The sequence below is a fragment of the Macaca fascicularis genome, chromosome 2 (genome assembly GCF_037993035.2).
Source record: "Macaca fascicularis isolate 582-1 chromosome 2, T2T-MFA8v1.1".
NCBI classification, from domain to species: domain Eukaryota; kingdom Metazoa; phylum Chordata; class Mammalia; order Primates; family Cercopithecidae; genus Macaca; species Macaca fascicularis.
Window position 1 is genome coordinate 111,534,618 of NC_088376.1, and position 17,876 is coordinate 111,552,493.

At 59.5% G+C, this 17,876-nt stretch overlaps 1 protein-coding gene across 1 annotated transcript in view; it reads right to left on the reverse strand.

Moving 5' to 3' along the window:
• Positions 1 to 301: 301 nt before the first annotated feature.
• The window catches only part of COL7A1 (collagen type VII alpha 1 chain), a 31,836-nt gene continuing 14,261 nt past the window's right edge, over positions 302 to 17,876 (reverse strand). The window contains exons 52-119 of the mRNA XM_065540561.2: positions 17,796 to 17,876; positions 17,659 to 17,694; positions 17,419 to 17,463; positions 17,122 to 17,193; positions 16,841 to 16,885; positions 16,572 to 16,598; positions 16,325 to 16,354; positions 16,128 to 16,208; positions 16,021 to 16,056; positions 15,910 to 15,945; positions 15,738 to 15,818; positions 15,460 to 15,495; positions 14,973 to 15,035; positions 14,841 to 14,885; positions 13,202 to 13,237; positions 13,094 to 13,129; positions 12,881 to 12,976; positions 12,727 to 12,762; positions 12,604 to 12,639; positions 12,453 to 12,500; positions 12,071 to 12,106; positions 11,840 to 11,962; positions 11,557 to 11,757; positions 11,426 to 11,461; positions 11,283 to 11,345; positions 11,016 to 11,084; positions 10,896 to 10,940; positions 10,707 to 10,769; positions 10,481 to 10,525; positions 10,116 to 10,151; positions 9,951 to 9,986; positions 9,784 to 9,828; positions 9,587 to 9,619; positions 9,445 to 9,507; positions 9,293 to 9,328; positions 9,134 to 9,214; positions 8,932 to 9,000; positions 8,766 to 8,801; positions 8,644 to 8,685; positions 8,402 to 8,446; positions 8,276 to 8,320; positions 7,516 to 7,551; positions 7,374 to 7,433; positions 7,128 to 7,235; positions 6,908 to 6,979; positions 6,732 to 6,767; positions 6,542 to 6,601; positions 6,401 to 6,445; positions 6,151 to 6,186; positions 5,995 to 6,030; positions 5,862 to 5,918; positions 5,650 to 5,721; positions 5,062 to 5,133; positions 4,784 to 4,819; positions 4,352 to 4,432; positions 4,099 to 4,152; positions 3,971 to 4,024; positions 3,835 to 3,897; positions 3,398 to 3,460; positions 3,177 to 3,293; positions 2,935 to 3,012; positions 2,785 to 2,838; positions 2,512 to 2,560; positions 1,864 to 1,896; positions 1,639 to 1,725; positions 1,338 to 1,430; positions 1,009 to 1,206; positions 302 to 649 (exon numbers count right to left, since the gene is read on the reverse strand). Coding sequence (XP_065396633.1) covers positions 633 to 649; positions 1,009 to 1,206; positions 1,338 to 1,430; positions 1,639 to 1,725; positions 1,864 to 1,896; positions 2,512 to 2,560; positions 2,785 to 2,838; positions 2,935 to 3,012; positions 3,177 to 3,293; positions 3,398 to 3,460; positions 3,835 to 3,897; positions 3,971 to 4,024; positions 4,099 to 4,152; positions 4,352 to 4,432; positions 4,784 to 4,819; positions 5,062 to 5,133; positions 5,650 to 5,721; positions 5,862 to 5,918; positions 5,995 to 6,030; positions 6,151 to 6,186; positions 6,401 to 6,445; positions 6,542 to 6,601; positions 6,732 to 6,767; positions 6,908 to 6,979; positions 7,128 to 7,235; positions 7,374 to 7,433; positions 7,516 to 7,551; positions 8,276 to 8,320; positions 8,402 to 8,446; positions 8,644 to 8,685; positions 8,766 to 8,801; positions 8,932 to 9,000; positions 9,134 to 9,214; positions 9,293 to 9,328; positions 9,445 to 9,507; positions 9,587 to 9,619; positions 9,784 to 9,828; positions 9,951 to 9,986; positions 10,116 to 10,151; positions 10,481 to 10,525; positions 10,707 to 10,769; positions 10,896 to 10,940; positions 11,016 to 11,084; positions 11,283 to 11,345; positions 11,426 to 11,461; positions 11,557 to 11,757; positions 11,840 to 11,962; positions 12,071 to 12,106; positions 12,453 to 12,500; positions 12,604 to 12,639; positions 12,727 to 12,762; positions 12,881 to 12,976; positions 13,094 to 13,129; positions 13,202 to 13,237; positions 14,841 to 14,885; positions 14,973 to 15,035; positions 15,460 to 15,495; positions 15,738 to 15,818; positions 15,910 to 15,945; positions 16,021 to 16,056; positions 16,128 to 16,208; positions 16,325 to 16,354; positions 16,572 to 16,598; positions 16,841 to 16,885; positions 17,122 to 17,193; positions 17,419 to 17,463; positions 17,659 to 17,694; positions 17,796 to 17,876 — 4,017 coding nt within the window. The 3' untranslated portion in view covers positions 302 to 632. The remainder of the gene's footprint in view (positions 650 to 1,008; positions 1,207 to 1,337; positions 1,431 to 1,638; positions 1,726 to 1,863; positions 1,897 to 2,511; positions 2,561 to 2,784; positions 2,839 to 2,934; positions 3,013 to 3,176; positions 3,294 to 3,397; positions 3,461 to 3,834; positions 3,898 to 3,970; positions 4,025 to 4,098; positions 4,153 to 4,351; positions 4,433 to 4,783; positions 4,820 to 5,061; positions 5,134 to 5,649; positions 5,722 to 5,861; positions 5,919 to 5,994; positions 6,031 to 6,150; positions 6,187 to 6,400; positions 6,446 to 6,541; positions 6,602 to 6,731; positions 6,768 to 6,907; positions 6,980 to 7,127; positions 7,236 to 7,373; positions 7,434 to 7,515; positions 7,552 to 8,275; positions 8,321 to 8,401; positions 8,447 to 8,643; positions 8,686 to 8,765; positions 8,802 to 8,931; positions 9,001 to 9,133; positions 9,215 to 9,292; positions 9,329 to 9,444; positions 9,508 to 9,586; positions 9,620 to 9,783; positions 9,829 to 9,950; positions 9,987 to 10,115; positions 10,152 to 10,480; positions 10,526 to 10,706; positions 10,770 to 10,895; positions 10,941 to 11,015; positions 11,085 to 11,282; positions 11,346 to 11,425; positions 11,462 to 11,556; positions 11,758 to 11,839; positions 11,963 to 12,070; positions 12,107 to 12,452; positions 12,501 to 12,603; positions 12,640 to 12,726; positions 12,763 to 12,880; positions 12,977 to 13,093; positions 13,130 to 13,201; positions 13,238 to 14,840; positions 14,886 to 14,972; positions 15,036 to 15,459; positions 15,496 to 15,737; positions 15,819 to 15,909; positions 15,946 to 16,020; positions 16,057 to 16,127; positions 16,209 to 16,324; positions 16,355 to 16,571; positions 16,599 to 16,840; positions 16,886 to 17,121; positions 17,194 to 17,418; positions 17,464 to 17,658; positions 17,695 to 17,795) is intronic.

Sequence of the window (17,876 nt, forward strand, 5' to 3'; positions counted from 1 at the left end):
CCCTCTACCCCGCTTCAGGGCCCATTTATCTCCCTCAGCCCCCTGGGGTGGGAGCTGGGACATGCTTCCTGGCATGAGGCAGCCCCCCAGCTATGACTCATCCCTCCCAGGGGGCAGTGGAGACATGTCCTTAGCTCCCACCCTATCTACTCCTTTCTGGGGACAAGTTAGAGACTGCAAATCACAAGACAGTGACCAGGACTGGGCAGAGGGACTGTGTACCCATGCAGAATAATACCAACCCCCCCAGGGAAAACCTTCCCCCTTGACACCCCCATTTTCCCAAACAGTCACAACAGGAGCCTTTTAAAACAGCAGCTTTAATGCCCCCCAGAATCAGCACCATGTCATCACAGGCTTGGGTCAAGGGGCGGGTCAGACGCCAGTCACATCCGCTCACTGCCCACAGCCACCCCCCACAGTGAGTCATCTGCCAGGGTGGCAGGAGCCACAATGGGGGTTTGTCCACAGGGGGGAAGGCCAGACCCACGGGACCAAGTCACTGAAATAACAGACATGCACACGCACGCTCACGTGCACACAAGCCTCTAGCACCAAGGGGAGGGACAGCGGGTTCTGCTGAGACCCTGACTCCTCTAGGGGATGCTGAATCTCAGCTCATCATCTGGGCCTCAGTCCTGGGTAGCACCTGGTGAGGACAGGTTGGAAACGGTCATCAGCCATCTGACCTTACCCAGAGAAGCTGAGGCAGAGGCACCCATGGGGAGGGAGTTGAGGCTACAACAGGAAGTGGGGGCTCTGACCTCAGAAGGGACCATACTTAGGTCTTTAAAGAAGGGAACATGGAAGGGGACCCTACTGGGGGCTCCACAGCTGGTGCTCAATATTCAGCTCTTTGGTCTGGGTGTCTGCCCCAGGTCCCCTAGTGTGAAGGAGCGTCTCCTCCAGGACCCTGACCTGGGACCCTGGCCCAAGGACTCCTCCCCCAGACCCTGATCCAGGCAGGTTCAGTGCCCAGTCCCCCCACTGTGGGGGCTCAGCTCATACCTATCCCCTGGCTCTGGGCCACTCGGGGTGGGCAGCGGCGCTCACAGGCCTCACGGGTCCCAAAACGGTTGGCATTCCCTCCACAGCCGCCATAGACAAAAGGGTGACAGGCCTCTGTGCTGCCTGGCACAGCCCGATGGTACCAGCGCAGGGTGTAGGCAGTACAGGAGCCCTCATCCAGCGGCAGGGAACAGGGGTCTGGGCCAATGGGGTCAAGTCAATAGGGGTTGTGGGAATCAGAGAGGGTTAAAAGGTCAGGGGAAGGTCAGCAAGGGTCAGCTCTGCCTGCCCCTCCCCAAGCCCCGTTGGGCGCAGCCCCCCATTCTCACCATCGCTATCCCAAGGGGCTTCAGGGTCCTGGTACTCCTCCACGGAATACTCGGAGTATTCGGAGTACTCATCATCCTCAGGGGGCACCCGCTCTGCAGGTAGGGCAGGGTGTGCTGGGAACAGTGGCTGCTGGCCCCGGGGCAAGGTGGGCAGCACTGATCTCCATTGTGTGCACACAGTGCCCATGCGTGTGCCCTGCATGCAGACCCTATGTGCTTGGCATGTGCCCTGCATGCATGAACACCCATGTGCATGTCTGGGCCCCACCCATAGCTGCCCCACGGGTTCAGCTGTCCTCACCTTCCTCCTCTGCATGAGAGACGCGGAGCACAGGCACAGCATGGAGCTGGGAGCCAGCAGTGTCTGCAGCATAACTAGGTAGGGGTCCTGGAGCCAAGAGCAGGGGCCTCAGGGCCCTGAGGTCACCATGGGCAGCCATCCCAGCCAACCCCGCTGAAAGGACCCAGGTGATAGGCAAGGCAGGGCCTGGGGTGAAGAAAGTTCTGCGAGTAGAAAACTACTCACGTGATCCGGATGCGATGAACTGGCCCTGGCAGGCTAGAGGGGGCAGAGAGGGATAGAGAGAAAATGACAGAGAGAAGGATGGGAAGATGGAGAGACAGACAGAGACACACACGCAGAGGGGTAGAGATACACAAAGAGACATCAGGAGAGGGTAACAGACAGGAGAGAGAGGAAGAGAGAGGGTGGGAGGTAGATAGAGAGATGGAAAAAGGGAAGAAGGCAGAGGAGAGGGAAGTTGGGAACAGGCCAACAAAAGGCAAGAGACAGAAGCAGGCCAGACACAGAAACACGCAGGCGGCGCAGACAGAGATGGGAAGACACAGCTTCACTCTGATGCCCCTCAGGGTCGTCATAGTCCCATCGGGTCCAGGTCAGGCCCAAGGGGACCAGCTCTGGCTCCCACCATCATCCTGCTCCCCATACAGCCAAGCTGGACATCCAAGAACACTGCATGGCAATCCTCATCTGCCTGTGTGTCGCCCTTCACTGGGGACACGTGTCATGTGTCAGTACTGAAGCACACGTGTCCTGTGTATCCATCCATCCCCCCATTTTCTTAACTGCTTGCCCTGTAAGTTCTAGGGGCCTGCCTGCCCTTGCCTAGGGTGCTGGCACGGAGTGGGAGACTGCAGGCTGGGCACCACTCACCGCAGTGCTGACTCATCTCCTGGCGCACAAAGCCCCGGATGTCATCCTCCTGGGAGCAGAAGGCCAAGGGAACCATGAAGAACCCATGGCTCACAGGAAGGACATAGGGCACATAATGCAGGGACCATAGAGAGACTGCATGGAGCCAGGGCCCAGGGGTCAGGGTGCTGGGTGAGGGAGGGAGGGCCCCAGCCTACCCAGGCCCACCCAGGCCCACCCAGGCCCATCCAGGCCCACCCAGGCCCATCCAGGCCCATCCAGGCTCACACTCACCGTCAGTGCAGCTTCTCCCTTCTCGCCTCGGGGGCCAGCAGGCCCTGGCCGCCCCTATGTGTAACAGATGGGACCAGGCTGTGACCTCTGATCTCAGGGACAACAGAGGTCACCCCGATCTCTGACCCAAGCCTGGGAATCCCAACTCACCTGCTCCCCTCTCTCGCCAGGGGCTCCAGGGGCCCCAGGAGCCCCCACCACTCTCTCTCCAGGGGGACCTCGCTCACCCTGTCAGACACAGGGACCAAATGAGCAGGGTCAGAGACAGCAGGGATCAGGAGTCAGGCAGGTTGGGGGTCACAGCTTCAAAGGTTGGGGCAGGCAGGCTGGAGGATGATTATGAGGTTGGAAGGGTAGGGAAGGGGTCAGGAGTCAGAGCTGGGGCCCCTTACCTTCTGGCCCTGAAGTCCTTCAGGGCCTCTGGGACCAACACCGCCAGGTGGCCCCGGGGAACCAGCAGAGCCATCACTACCCCTGGGGCCTGGGAAGCCCCCAATTCCTGGGGTTCCCTGGGGAGATATAAGACAGAGTCAGTAATTAGAGGCCCCAAAGATGGACCCTCTCCCAAAGGGCACGCTTCCCTCAATTCACCATGACCATGGCCTCAACTCACCCGTTCCCCTTTCTCGCCCTGGTCACCCTTGGGGCCTGGCTGCCCATCAAAGCCTCGGTCACCCTGGGAACAGAAGAAGCATGAGAGACCTTCTGCCCTGATCTCCCTCAGCTCTGGACCCTCCCTGAACTGCCATGCACTCCCTGGCCTAATGCCCAAACTTTCTGTAACCCGAGTACCTGTGAGCCAACCAGATGTGATCCCCATGACTCCAACTCCACTATAGCCCCCTGTCCTGATACACATGCCCCCTCTACCTCCCATGCTTTCATCCTAACTCCACTGTGACCCCAACCCACCTTGACACCTCAAGACTAGCCCCACTTCAGTCCCAACCCTCCACAGCCTTCCTTGTCCCTACACCCCCATGACCCGACTGTGAGCTTCCCTGCCCCATCCTGACTCCCTGTCATGTCCACTGTCCACAGACCCTGTACCTTGGGACCGATCAGGCCCTCCTTGCCAGGGGCCCCCGACTGGCCCGGCACACCAGGCTCCCCCTGGAGAAAAAAAGACATGAGCTTGGCCCCAGTCCGCCCATGGCCCCCTCATTCTGAGCGTGCCCACACTCACCATCTCTCCTTTGTGTCCTGCCAGCCCAGGGCGGCCTGGGGGACCAGCTTCTCCCTGCAGGCATCAGGCAGTGGGGTCAGCCTTAGGCCCCAGGCCCCATAGCCCCCCATCCCCCATCCCCTCTGCACCTTGTCTCCCTTCTCTCCATCAAGGCCACAGGCTCCCTTCACTCCCCGTTCACCCTGAGGGAGAAAAGCAGGTGAAGAAGTGATTCCCAGACGCCTCACTCTGTGATCCCCTTCGCCCTGAAACCAACTCTCCAAACAGGCCTCAGGTACTCCAACCTCTGACCCAGCACCCTAACATCTGACCCCAGGCCACTCGCCCTTCAACATTAGGCCTTTCTGACCAGAAAAAAATACAATCTTGTTTCTTTCCTACCTTGAGGCCCCGGGGACCCATGAAGCCAACATCTCCTTTTCCTCCTCGAATGCCAGGCACTCCATCCTTTCCTGGGGAGCCCTAGCAGGGAGAGGGTCCATGTGAGGTCAGAGGAGGTCAGCGAGGGACCAAAGAGAATTGCCCTGGATAGTGGGTAGGGAACTCCATGGGATGGGAGTCACCTCTGGAGGTCGGAGCCACTGAGGCTTGCCATGGGGACAAGGGTCACCACAGGCAGGGGATAAGGGTCACCATCAGCAGGGGATACCATCATAGGTGGCTACTGTGGAAGTGGGGGACCCTGGGCAACATGAGGACACCATGAGAGCACTGGGTCACTGTAAGGTCAAAAGCTACCACATTGGTGGGACCACCACGGTGACGGGGGCCCTCTGGGAACAGGGGGCCCCTGTGGGAGCAGGGGCATCTTACCGGGTCACCAGGGATCCCTGCTGCACCAGGTTGACCCTGTGAGAAACACAGATGGGGGAGCCCTTCAGTGGGACTGTCCCCAATGCTGGCCCATCCGCTGCATGTGTGGCCACTCAGATGCTCAGTGGCCGGGGCCCAGCCCACACACAGATCCCAGGTGAACACACATGGGGCCAGCAGCGAGGGAGCCAGAACCCCCAGCACTCAGAGGACCCCCAGGATATGTGTGTGTGTGATGCCGGCTCTGGACCTGGGCCTGGGCCTGGGGCAGGACTTGCCTGGGGTCCTGGGAGTCCACGCAGTCCTGGCGACCCAGCTGAGCCCTTGTCACCAGGCTCTCCCTTGCTGCCCTGTGGGATAGGGAGAGGGATACAATCAGGACCAGACCAGGCTGGCAGCTTAGAATACAATGAGCCCGCCAGCTGGGGCAGAGCTTGAGTCACTCACGACTGGACCCAGCGGCACGCCCCTCCCAGCCCATGCCATAGCAGGGTGGAGCTGGGGGCTGTAGTCCACAGACTGGCTCATTTCTTACCCCAAGGACTCCAGACTCTTGCCCCTCCCTCTTATCACTGGGTTCCTCATCCCATCTGAAGCACCTTCAGATGGGGACACCCAAGGAGCCCCCTTCCTGTCCCTATAGGGCCCCTCATAGGGCCAGTGCACAGAGCTCTCCTAACCTCACACCAAAGCCTTGAGCTCTCCCTGGAGCCCCTCCTCTCAGTCACTCCACAGTCAGCCACAGAACCCCTTCCCCCTGAACCCCAGAAAGTCCCCTCCTATCCTCCCCTCCTGCCCTCACAGACGCTGTGGAACTCCCATAGCCACAGGACCCCACAGACAGTACACCACCCCCTTCCCCGTACCTTGTCACCAGGGTCCCCACTATCTCCCCGAGGTCCTTTGTCACCATCCAAGCCCCGAGGCCCTCGTTCGCCCTGGGTTGGGTAAGAAGTCATGGTAAGGGGCTGAAGGTCCCTCACCCTCTGGGGGTTTGAGCTCTCAGATGCCCTGGGCCAGCCCCATGGGGTCCCTCTCGCACCCGGGGAAGACCCAGTCTGCATGTGAGCTCACTCACCATGTCCCCCTTGGCACCCCGTGGCCCTGGAGGCCCCAGGATCACAGCGGAGTCTCCCTGAGGGGGCAGGGAGGAGTCAGAGGAGTTGGGAGCACCCTGGCCCCTGCCCTGCCCTCCCCATGCCCACACTCACCTTGTCGCCCTTTAGTCCTGCAGTCCCAACATCACCCTATTGTGCGAAAGAGTGTGAGTCCCACCCAAACTGGGGAGGCCCCAGGCCTGAATTCTAATATCATGCAAGATCCACTCACCCGTCCCACTCATGCCAGGACCTTCCCCACATTCCTACCTTCTCCCCACGCTCTCCCCTGCTGCCAGGGGGCCCCTGTGTGAGAGAAGGCGACTGTGAGCTACAGGAACTAGGGCAGTGGAGGAAAGAGGAGGATCGGGGGGAGGAGGGAAACACTGGGGACCAAAGGGGACAGGGGTAGACCAGGAGGGCCAGAGGGCTAGGGAGGATGGCAGAGAGTCCTGGGGCACAAAGGGCACAGGCAGGGGACTGAAGTCACAGCACTGTCACTTCCTCCAGCGGGACCCACCGTGAGTCCTCGGGGTCCCTCCTGGCCAGGGCGGCCATCTTCACCCTGGATGGTGACATTAAGTTCATTGACTCAGAGGTTGGAAATCTGAGGCAAGAGCTGGGATGAAGGGAGCTCGGCTGTGGAGTAGGACGTACATACCCGGACGCCTGGCTCCCCACGCTCGCCTCGGGGCCCGGGCAGCCCTGCTCCAGGGTCTCCCTGGAGACCAACAGGACACGGGGGATCAGTGAGGGGAATCAGTGGGGGACGCAGGATCATGGGAGGTCAGTGGAGGCTGGAGGGGGTGACGAGGGCACAAGAGACAGCCGGTAGCATTTGTCCAACCTACCTTGTCTCCTTTGAGTCCAGAGGCCCCAGGTGGTCCCTATAGGTCAGAGTGAGGTGAGGGTCCTGTGGGTCTCAAAGTGCCTCCCCCAACACCCCACCGTATGGCCCGGCCCCCATCTTAAGTCCTCACGAGGACAGGCAATCAAACACGTGGGGCTTTAGGGCACCTCTACTCACCACTGACCCCGGTGGTCCAGGTGGCCCCAAGGGGCCTGGAACTCCTTCTCTCCCTGGGGGGCCTGCCAGACCCTACCAGAAAAATGGAGCAAGAGAGGCAGAGAGTGACTTGGAAACCCTCCTACCCTCTGCCCCCTCAAGACTGGGAACCCCCAAAGCAGGGCGCTCTCCTCCCACCACAGATTCACCAAGCCCCTACATGCTGTTTCCAGTCCCTCACCCGCTCTCCGCTAGGGCCTGGCTGACCCATCTCTCCTCGAGGGCCTGTCTGACCCGGGAACCCAACAACACCAGGAGCACCAGGGGGGCCAGGGAGGCCCAGATCTCCCTGAAATCAACACAGCAAAGGGAGGAAATGGTCAATGCAGGACCTCTCCCGGGACTCTCATCAGAACTCCCTCTTCCTCCTACCTCCAGCAGCCGCCTGGCCCGCTGCCCCCACAACCGGTGATGGGGTATGACTTACCTTCACACCTGGAGGGCCAGGCAGCCCAGGGGAGCCTGGGACCCCAACTCCTGGGTCACCCTTTGAGGAAAAGAGGCATCAGATCAAGCTCATGGAGTCTCAGGACCAGGACCCCAGCAGGGACCCTTCTGGGTACACATACCTTGAAACCTTTGGGTCCTGGAGCCCCTTTCTGACCCTAAAAAACCCAGCAAACAGCATGTGAGAGGGTAGGAACATGAGCACAGAGTTCAGACATGGCCCAAAATATTCCCAGGGGAGCTCAGATGTGACCATGAACACCTGGGAACTCAGACATGCGACCAAGAATTGGCTCACAGGAGCTCAGACATGACCATGGCCTGTCTCAGGATGGCACAGACAGAGGGACACTCAGATACGACCATAGACAGGTGGGAGTTCCGGCATGGCCACAGGCACACGGAGCCCACACACGAGTGCAGACATCTGGCTCCACAGACGTGAGTGCGGACACACGGGAGCTCAGAGGGGAACCCCAACACGTCCACTCCCGGGTAGAGCAGGCGTGGCCACAGGCTGAACGCTGGCAGTCAGGGGCAGGGGAAAGGAGGACTGTAAACACAGGACCAAGGAGAGGTTCACAAGAACTCAGGTGTGTTCTGGGATCTGGGAGATCAGACCAGAGCACACATGTGTGTCCAGATGCGGTGAGGAACAGACCAAGGACAGGCACACAGAAGCCAAGACACGGCCCCCCAGAGCTCAGTGTGTGGAAGCCAACAGCCTGTGGCTCCCTGTTCTCCAGGGAGCAGGCTCCTGGATGTTGGGACATGCAGCCTGACTCAGGGGCTCAGACATGTGCCCAGGCCCAAGAGTGGCCCCTTGTGCCCACCATCACCCGTCTCAGGCCAGGCTCACCCTTGCCCGGGCCCCAGACTCACATCTTCCCCAGGGTCTCCGGGCTCCCCTGCACGGCCAGCTTCACCCTGCAAAGAATGGCTGGAGAGGGGTGTCTGGACTGAGCCTTCTCTTCTCAGTACTCAGGTCCTGGGGCCAGCCCACCTCACCTTCTCGCCTCGCGGCCCTGGCAGTCCTCGGTCACCTTTGGCTCCCTGTTGACAGAGGTCAGGAGGCAACACAGTCACAGATGAGACTCCAGAGGGAGGCATGAGGCCAGGGCTCAAATATGGGGTCTACTGTGAAAGCTGAGGGTCATGAGGGTAGGTAAACTATGGGTCAAAGGTCAGATGTTGGGCCACTGGAGAGACAGGAACCCCAGAACTTCTGCTGTCAGAAGTTCCCTACTCACCGGCTCACCCACCAGGTCTCCAGCAAGGCCTCCAGGGGCTCCCTGGTAAGGGGGAGGGGTCAGTGGGATTCCTCGGCCCCCACCAGTTGACCCCTCCTCACTGGCAGCCCCTACACACTCACCTTCTCTCCCTTTGCTCCAGGGAGCCCGACCACAGCCTGTGGGGAATGCTAGTGAGTTTCCTTCTCCTCCCCGCCCCCACCCTGCCACCGCCACGCGTTTGGAAACAGGCTTGTGGGTGAAGCAGAGGAGTTACTGCAGGGGGTGGAAGTCAGGGTCAAAGATCACCTGTCCAGGGGCCCCCGTGGGGCCAGGCTCTCCTTTAGGTCCGACAGGGCCGGGCAGACCTGGTGATCCCTATGGCACAGCAGCGGGAGGAACTCAGTGTCTCCACTACCACCCCTGCTGCCCCACTCCTCATATTTCAAGCTCACAGCGGGGCACCACACCCCACAGCAGGCCCACAGCGAGCTGCCCCCAGAACACATACTGGCACACCAGGGCTCCCTCTGTCTCCATCTTTTCCACCGGCACCATCTCGACCTGGGGCTCCCGGCTTCCCTGTCTCCCCCTGAGAGGGAGGAGCTCTGTCAGGGCTGCCTGCTGACCCCTGACCCCTGGAGCCCAACCCTTGACCCCCAGAACTCACCACTTGTCCAGGCAAACCTGGAGACCCCTGTGGACCCTGAGGGAGAACAAGTAGGATGTCAGGGTAACAAGGGACACACAAGGACATGAGAGAACATGGGCCCCAAGGAGTGAAAACACAGTGTCCCTGCAGGGGCCCCAGGGCTCACTCACCACAAGGCCCGAAGGCCCGGGGGGACCAGGAAGTCCCACAGCTCCAGTAGGTCCAGGCAGGCCCTGGAGGAAGAGAAAGTTCAGGGCAGTGCCAACCCCACCCATCTCCCTATGACCCTAACATGTGAGCTAGGCCACTCACCCGTCCAGGGGGTCCTGTCTCTCCAGGCTCCCCCTGCAAACAACCCAGAGACTGCATGAGCAGAGCCCACGCGGCCAGGGCTCCTGGAGCTCAGCCTCACTGCAGGAGATGACAGCCCAGGAGGTTGGCACACACTACCCCGGGCATGGACATGGCTCAAAGGAGCCTCCTCCTCCCATCCACACACCTAGACTCACCTTCAGGCCAGAGGGTCCCTGGGGTCCTGCAGGGCCAGCAAGACCCTAGAGAAAAGGGTCAAGGGCAGGGAACAGGGCTCAGGGATTAACACAGAGAAGGTGTGGCTTATCAGTTGTGGCCAATGCCTATCCCATCCCTTCCAGACCCTCACTCCCTGGTCACTCACCGGGGCACCAGGTGGTCCAGGGTCTCCATGACCACCCTGTTGGGGAGAAAAAGAGTCTGATTAGGGGGAATTAGCCTCGCCCCACCAGGGAAACTAAGGCAGTACTGCTCATTGGGGCAGGGCACAGGATGGAGGCAGGATAGGTGAAGGTTCTTGGGTACTCACCGCTGGGCCAGGGGGTCCTCTTGGACCCTGCAGACCCTACGTAGAGAGGGCACTGATGAGCCTCAATCTGGGCCTCACTTGGGCCTGTTCCCAACCTCTGGGGCTTTTACCTTGGGGCAATTTCCATACCTCACCCTTTCCAGTCACAGATAACACCTACCTATGGGCTGCCTCTCACAGATAGCACACATGGGCCTGCACACACACATCCACATACAACCACACACACAGACACAGGCACACACAGACAGGCACACACAAGCAGGCACACACAAACACACACACACAGACATGCACACACACAGCAGCAGCAGCACCTAGCGGAGGGTCCAGAGCCTGGGCCGGGTGCTTCAGCCATCACTCACCGGCTTCCCTTCAGGCCCAGCCACACCACGCTCTCCCGGTAGACCCTGCAGAGAACAGGTTTCAGGCCTTAGTTTCCCAGTTCCAACTTCCCCTCCACCCACCATCCCCCTTGACAGAGTCAGGACTCAGACAGTCCCAGGCAGTGCAGACCCCAGCCCTGCACATAGAACAACATATATGAGAGCCACCTTCTTGCACATGTGTGGCTGTTGGGCAAGGACTTACCAGGTTGCCATCCTGGCCCCTCGGTCCAGGCTCTCCCCGGTCTCCTTTGATGCCTGGCACACCCTGAAGGCAGAGTGTTGTGCCCTGAGCCCCCAGTCACTGCCACACACCCAGGTACTTAAGCACATCACCTCTCACGTGCCCCCAGAAAGGAGGGGGACTCTATGGAAGTGTGGGGAGAGGTCTCACCCTGTCTCCTTTGGGACCTCGGTCACCATCGCTGCCTGGCTCCCCCTGTGGGGATGAGATGTCAAGTCAGTCCCTAGTGCCACGGTAGAGGGTGGCCCCGAGCTGAACCCACACACTGACCTTAGCACCCTTGAGTCCAGGGGGTCCCTGTTCTCCAGAGAGTGCAGGACCTGGCCCATCCACAGACACCTAAAAACACAAGGTCACAGGGGAGAGATGTCTCTGTCATAGAGGCATGGGCGGGTCATCACAGATCTTAGCATCACAGAGGGTTACAGGGTCAGAAATTCCAGGGTCATGGCACACACTACCATATTTCTGGGGACCAAGCTAAGGGTGGCTTCCTGGTCACCAGTCACAGGCTTAGGGCAGGGATGGGGTGATCACCTTGGGGCCAGGGGGTCCAGGGAGCCCAGGGGATCCAGGGAGGCCAGGAGGGCCATCTCTGCCCTGCAGGAAACAAGAAAACGGGGTGGCAGCCCCAGCACAGCCTCCAGGCAGCCTGCCCCACAGAGCCCATCGCAGCCCACCTGTTCTCCACGTTCTCCTTTCTCTCCCCGTTCTCCCTGAAATGCAAACAGCGGGTGAGGGCCAAGCCCATGGGGGTCCCACCCCTCCCAACCGCTCTTCCCTTACTCTCCCGGCCAGCCCCCAGCCTCACCCTCTCTCCTGGCCTTCCTGCCTCTCCCACACCCCCAGCCCTGCCTGGGAGCCCGGGAATACCAGGCTTTCCAGGCTCCCCGGCAAGGCCGGGAGGTCCAGGGGGGCCCCTCTCCCCAAGGGCCAGGCCAGGTGGCCCCTGAGGGCCAGGGTCTCCACGGTCTCCCTTCAGCCCGCGTTCTCCAGGAAAGCCGATGGGGCCCTGCAGGAGTTGAAGAGAGAATGCTGGTTGCTGTACAGCTACACCCCCACAGGGTACACCCCACTGAGCCACCTCTGCTCACCTCCTTGCCTGGGGAGCCCCGCTCGCCTGGGTCCCCCTTGGGGCCTCGACGCCGTTCGGGCACAGGCAGGAAGCTACCAGAGCTCTCATCCCAGGTCTCCACGATCTCCCGCAGGGCAGACACCTGAGGGACAGCAAGAGGTCAGAGGAGCGGGGTGCATCGCTGCAGCTCCCGTGCCTGTGGGCCCTGCTAGGCCCACTTGCCCCTATCCCCAGCCCCTAAACAACCCACCTTGATGCCTGCAGTTTCCAGCAACCGATCCACGTTCTAGGGACAAAGGCTGGGTGAAGGGCTGCCCATGACAGAGAAGCTCCTGCCTTCTGCTCCACGCAGCCTCAGGAAAGCACCTCCACGCCCTTTTCCCCAGGCCTCTTGCCCAGAGCACCCTTTAGCACTTGGCTGAGGCATGGCTGGAGACCCCTGAGAGCCCCTTTCTGGCATGTCCCCACTGCCCAAGTTCCCTTGAGTGTGGGCTACAAGAACCCCAATGGGGCAGGGCACTGAACATACAGCACAGAACCTATGGAGCCTCGTGGCAAGGGGAAGGGGATGGTGAGGTGGCCCCCATGGGCATGCAAAACAGAATCAAGGGGACTTCCCAAGGCTGGCTCACCGGCACACTTCCAGGCTCTCCTCGCAGGCCACGCTCTCCAGGGAGGCCCTGGAAAAATGAAGACAAACTGCTAGGAACCAGCCTATGGGCGTGCATGTGCGCATGTGGGTGCTGTGGCTACCTGGGCGTGTGGAAAAGGTGGGGGCCTCACCTGCTCCCCTTTGGATCCAGTCTCCCCACGGTCACCCTGAAAACAAGAATGACCAGGTGAGGAAATGACCCCCAGCCTGGTCAGCCCCTCATCACGCCCCCTACCCAACATCCACACACTTACCTTGGGGCCCGTGCCTCCTGGAACACCAGGAAAACCCTGAGATATGGCAGAACACAAAGGGGTCACACAGGCCTATGGCTTCCTGGGAGGGTTATCCATGAAAACATAATGGCTTCTAATGCTCTCAAGTCCCAGAATGACCCAGGACACTCACCTGGCCAGGAGGGCCCACTGGCCCTGGGAGGCCTGGAGGGCCCTGGGGTCCAAGGATGCCAGGAACGCCACGCTCACCCTTGGGGCCATCACGACCCTGTGAGGGATGCAGTCAGCATCAGGACCCTGAGACCTCAGAAAAGAGTGGAGTCATATCCCCCAGGGTCAGGGTCAGGGTCAGGGGTCAGAGGTTGCAGAAAACTCCAACACTCACTTCTCTCCCAGGGGCACCTGAATCTCCTTTCTCTCCCTAAGGAAAACAAGGATGCTTCAGACATGGCTCCAAGCAGAGACCAGGGAGACCCCAGGTGGGGGACTTTACCTTCCTCCCGTCTTCTCCAGGGTCCCCAGGTTCTCCCTGTGGGCAGAGGACTCACATCAGCCCAAACATTCACTTGTGTCTGACTGCAAGACACTATCTTGGCAGATTTCAGATGACTATGACTGTATTTCTGGGCCTGTAGCTCCATGGCTGTGTATGTCTTGGAGCATGGCCTGTGGCCGTCCGAGTGAGCTGCTGCATGTCTAAGGGTGTGCCTGTGCAGCCCTGCTCACCCCAACAGGCAACTGCACACATGTCCTCTGTCTCTGGCTCTCTAGAGGTAGCTCCACATTCATGCATCTCTGGGTTGGTGATTGTCCACATGTCCTGGGTGTGTGCATATCCATGTGTGTCTTAGTACATGTACCCATGGGTCTGGGTGTCCTAGTCTGTTTGCACATCTTGGCCCATGTCTGCATATGGGCATGGGCTTATATATGTCTCCAAAGGCTCCCAGTGCCTTGGGTCTTGAGGCCTATGTGTTGGCATCTGTCTGCAACTCGTGTGTAGCTCAATGTGTACGACCATAAGCGTGTGGGTGACGATATAAAGTCATGTGCCAGCATGTCGTAGCACATGTCACAGGTCAGAGCCATCCATGTGTGTCTCACCATGTCTCAACACAGGTCCACATGCAGTCTTGGGTCCATGTCTGAGCACATGAGTCTGGGTGGAAGTGTCTGGGTGTCAACATGTCTCTAAGTGCCTCAAATGTGGCTTCACACTAGTGTGCTTGTGCCTGTTGGCCTGTCTGTGGCTCTTCACTTGTGCCTATGGCTGTGGGTTATCTGGGCATGTGTCAACCCATCCTGGCACAAATTGGCCCATTCACCAAACCCCTATGTTTCTGTGAGGCTGCATGTGTGTGCATATAGAACTATTTTTCCAGGCCTGATGCGGTGGCTCACGCCTGTAAACTCAGCACTTTGGAAGGCCGAGGCGGGCGGATCACCTGAGGTCGGTTCGAGACCAGCCTGACCAACATGGAGAAACCCTGTCTCTATTAAAAATACAAAATGCAGCCGGGCGCAGTGGCTTAAGCCTGTAATCCCAGCACTTTGGGAGGCCGAGACGGATGGATCACGAGGTCAGGAGATCGAGACCATCCTGGCTAACACGGTGAAACCTCGTCTCTACTAAAAAATACAAAAAACTAGCCGGGCGAGGTGGCGGGCGCCTGTAGTCCCAGCTACTCGGGAGGCTGAGGCAGGAGAATGGCGTAAACCCGGGAGGCAGAGCTTGCAGTGAGCTGAGATCCGGCCACTGCACTCCAGCCTGGGCGACAGAGCGAGACTCCGTCTCAAAAACAAAAAAAACCAAAATGCCAGGCGTGGTGGCGCATGCCTGTAATCCCAGCTACTCAGGAGGCTGAGGCAGGAGAATCACTTGAACCCAGGAGGCAGAGGTTGCGGTGAGCTGAGATCGTGCCATTGCATTCCAACCTGAGCAACAAGAGCGAAACTCCGTCTCAAAAAAAAAAAAAAAAAAAAAAAGAACTATGTTTCTGGATGCATCTGTATGTCTGGGCCAGGATGCATGTGTCTGCACGTGTGCCTCATGTGTTGCTAGAGATCTTGGCTATGTAGGTGTGCTGGCGTTTCTTGGCAGGTTTCGCCGCAGTTGCCCTGGACACACTCACGTTTTTTCCATTCAGGCCAGGTTTGCCATCCTCGCCTGGCTTTCCCTGTGGGAACAGATCACTGGTCAGATGTCAGGGATCAGGTGAGGGTAGTAAGGGGGAAAATAGGGTAACATGAAAGTCTGGACTCACCGGTAATCCAGGGGAACCAGAGGGGCCAGGGGGGCCCTGTTCTCCACGGAGGCCTGGAAGCCCCTGGAAAAAGTATTTGTTAAGATTTATAGGGCCTCTGAGATATTCCTTGGGGCATACCCCATGGACTAAGAGGACCCCAATAAGATCTCCCTCCAGGGTACAGACCCCCAAGACTGGGAGGTCCCATTGAGATCCCTCAGGCACAGACCCCATGGATGGGGGGCCCCCTGCTGATACTCCCAAGGGAAGAACTCCCAGAACTTGGAGGGCCTATGAAGACTCCCAAGGCAAAGAAGGTCAGAAAGGGGGATTCTACTAAAACCTGTCTGCCAGGGACTGAGACCCCTCCCGAGGACTGAGACCTCTCCCAAAGGCAAGGGTGAACCAACGCCCCCCACTCTCCTGATGCTGTGACTATGATGATCTGGTCGGAGCTTATGCAAACCCCTGAGTTCCCTCTGTCCCAGCATCTCCCCTCACTTACGTCTCTCCCTGGGTCCCCAGCTTTGCCTGCAGCACCCTGAGGAGAGACTCAAAGTCAGTTCATCATGGTCATGGGGTCAGGGGCTCTAGTCCCTGTAAGCCTAAGGCCTGCATGGCAACAATGCACCCCACCCAGGCAGGGCTCTGGGAGAAGACAGAGACAACATGTCTGGCCCCAGAGCTCGTCAAGGCCAAGACCAACCAACGAGGCTGGGGTCTAGGGCCCTCATGTGAAGGGATAAGGGAAGGGGACAACCAGGCAGGACTACCTAGACTCACATTCAGCCCAGGGGGCCCGGAGGCTCCTGGTTTCCCATCCAGTCCGCTCCGGCCATCCAGCCCAGGGGGACCCCGGTCACCCTGTGGAAAATAGAGTGGTAAGAGGCCACCAAGGCCGAGGTGGATCTGATAACCCAGGCTCATGTCCTGAGAAACCTCCACACCCTCTCACCTTTTCTCCTGCTGGGCCTCGGACACCTGGGTCCCCCTGGAGGGAACAGGGTCAGATAAGAGGTGAGGGCAAGATGGGGACTCGGCAGACAGGGCAAAGTGCATCACTCACCTGTGGGCCTGGGGGCCCGCGAAGCCCATCTATGCCCTGAAGATAGGGGAGGAAGAAATCAGAGTGGGCCCTCCCACACCTGCACCCCCAGGACCAGCCATACTCACCCTATCCCCAGGGGCTCCAGGGAGGCCAGGGTCACCCTTGGGCCCTCGAGGACCCTCTTGTCCGCGGTCCCCAGGCTCTCCCTGTGGCAGAGATAAGCTTGCTGAGGAACAGCCTGGAAGCTAAGCCATGCCCAAGGTAGAACCTGCCGGGAGGGGCACTGGGGTCTTTCTTACCCTCCACCCACAGACCCTAATACCTTCTCTCTTGCTCCAGGTCCTATGTCTACCTGTGGGGGGAATGGCCAGTGAGAAGAATGGCTCAACAAGGGGAAGAGTGGTTGGCGAGGGGATACAGGGTCTGTGAGGGGCTCCAGGGATCTGTGGAGGTTTCAGAGGGGCAGCTGGGGGAAGTGGGAATTAGTGGAAGGAACGAGGGGACATGACGTGGAGCCAAAGGGGCAAGTGAGGGCAATGACAGAGGACCAGACCCAGTGCAGCCCTTACCAGCCGTCCCGGGAGTCCTGGGGGACCCTGGGAAAGGAAATGATTATAGTCAACAGGAAGCCTCAGGTCCCAGGCCATGGCTCTGGTTTGCTCCAGGCTCAACTCTGCCCCCAAGTTCCCTGAAGTACCCCAATGCCAGCCCCCAGCAGGCATGGATGGCCATCCATGCTTCCCACCTTGACCTCCAGACCCCTCGTGTGAAGGCACACTGGCAGCAGTGCCAGGGGACCCTCAATCCTTTCTGAGCCCAGGACACCAGCCCTACTCACCGGCTCCCCACGGTCACCCTTGGATCCAGATGGTCCAGGGCTGCCCTGCAGAAAGGCAGGGGTCAGGACCACTCAAGGTGGGCAGCAGTTTGGGGGAGCTTTGGAAGCACCATGGGGACTCATGGGAATGTTGGTAGGCTTCAGGTGGGCGTGATGCAGGGGTCACAGGAAGTAAAGATTGGGAGGGTTTAGCATTACGGGGTTGGGGATAGGATCAGGTGTTGGGAATTGACTGGTTGCAGGGTTAAGGTTGGGGTGAGGAATCATAGATTGGGACTCACATTTTGTCCATCCGCTCCAGGATCTCCCTGGTTTCCCTTCTCACCCACAGGCCCCCGAACTCCAGGTGCCCCCTAAGAAGAGCAGCTGGCCTGAGACAGACCCAGTATTTTGCAGGTACCCCTGTGACCCCCTACACTGCCTCAGGCTCCCCATCACTCCAAAATCCACATCAGAGGTTCCCATCACCCCATGCCTCCCTGCAGGGCCTCCCATCACCTCTTAGCCCCCCTCAGCCTTTCCTATCACCTTCATGCCCACCTCCCATCACCCCGTTACTTCTCTCTGCCAAGACTCACCCGAAGGCCACGCTCGCCTGCTTTTCCAGGCAAACCTGGGTCACCCTGGTGATAGAAAGAAAAGTCATACTGCACAGGGGAGTTAGGATCTAACTCACTCAGGGAGAGGGGACAGAGAAGGGCCTGAGCAGCAGCTGGACAGGAGGCAAGGAGTGGATGGATGGTCTGGTGGAGCCCCAGCCCAATGGGATCCTAGTTCAAGGGTAAAGGATCAGAAACCACAGTGGGAAGAAGTCTCACCGGAGGACCCTCGTCACCTTTCTCTCCAACTTCACCCTGTGAAACATGAGTGTCAGCCCTGGTTTCAAGAACCCCATGATGCTGGCAACAGCCCTACTCCCTTACCCGCCGTGACTCCCCCGGCTCCAGCCTCTTACATCTCGTCCTCGGGGGCCAACAGGTCCTGGGGGGCCAGACCGCCCAGGGTCTCCCTTCTCTCCAGGAGGCCCTGAGTCACC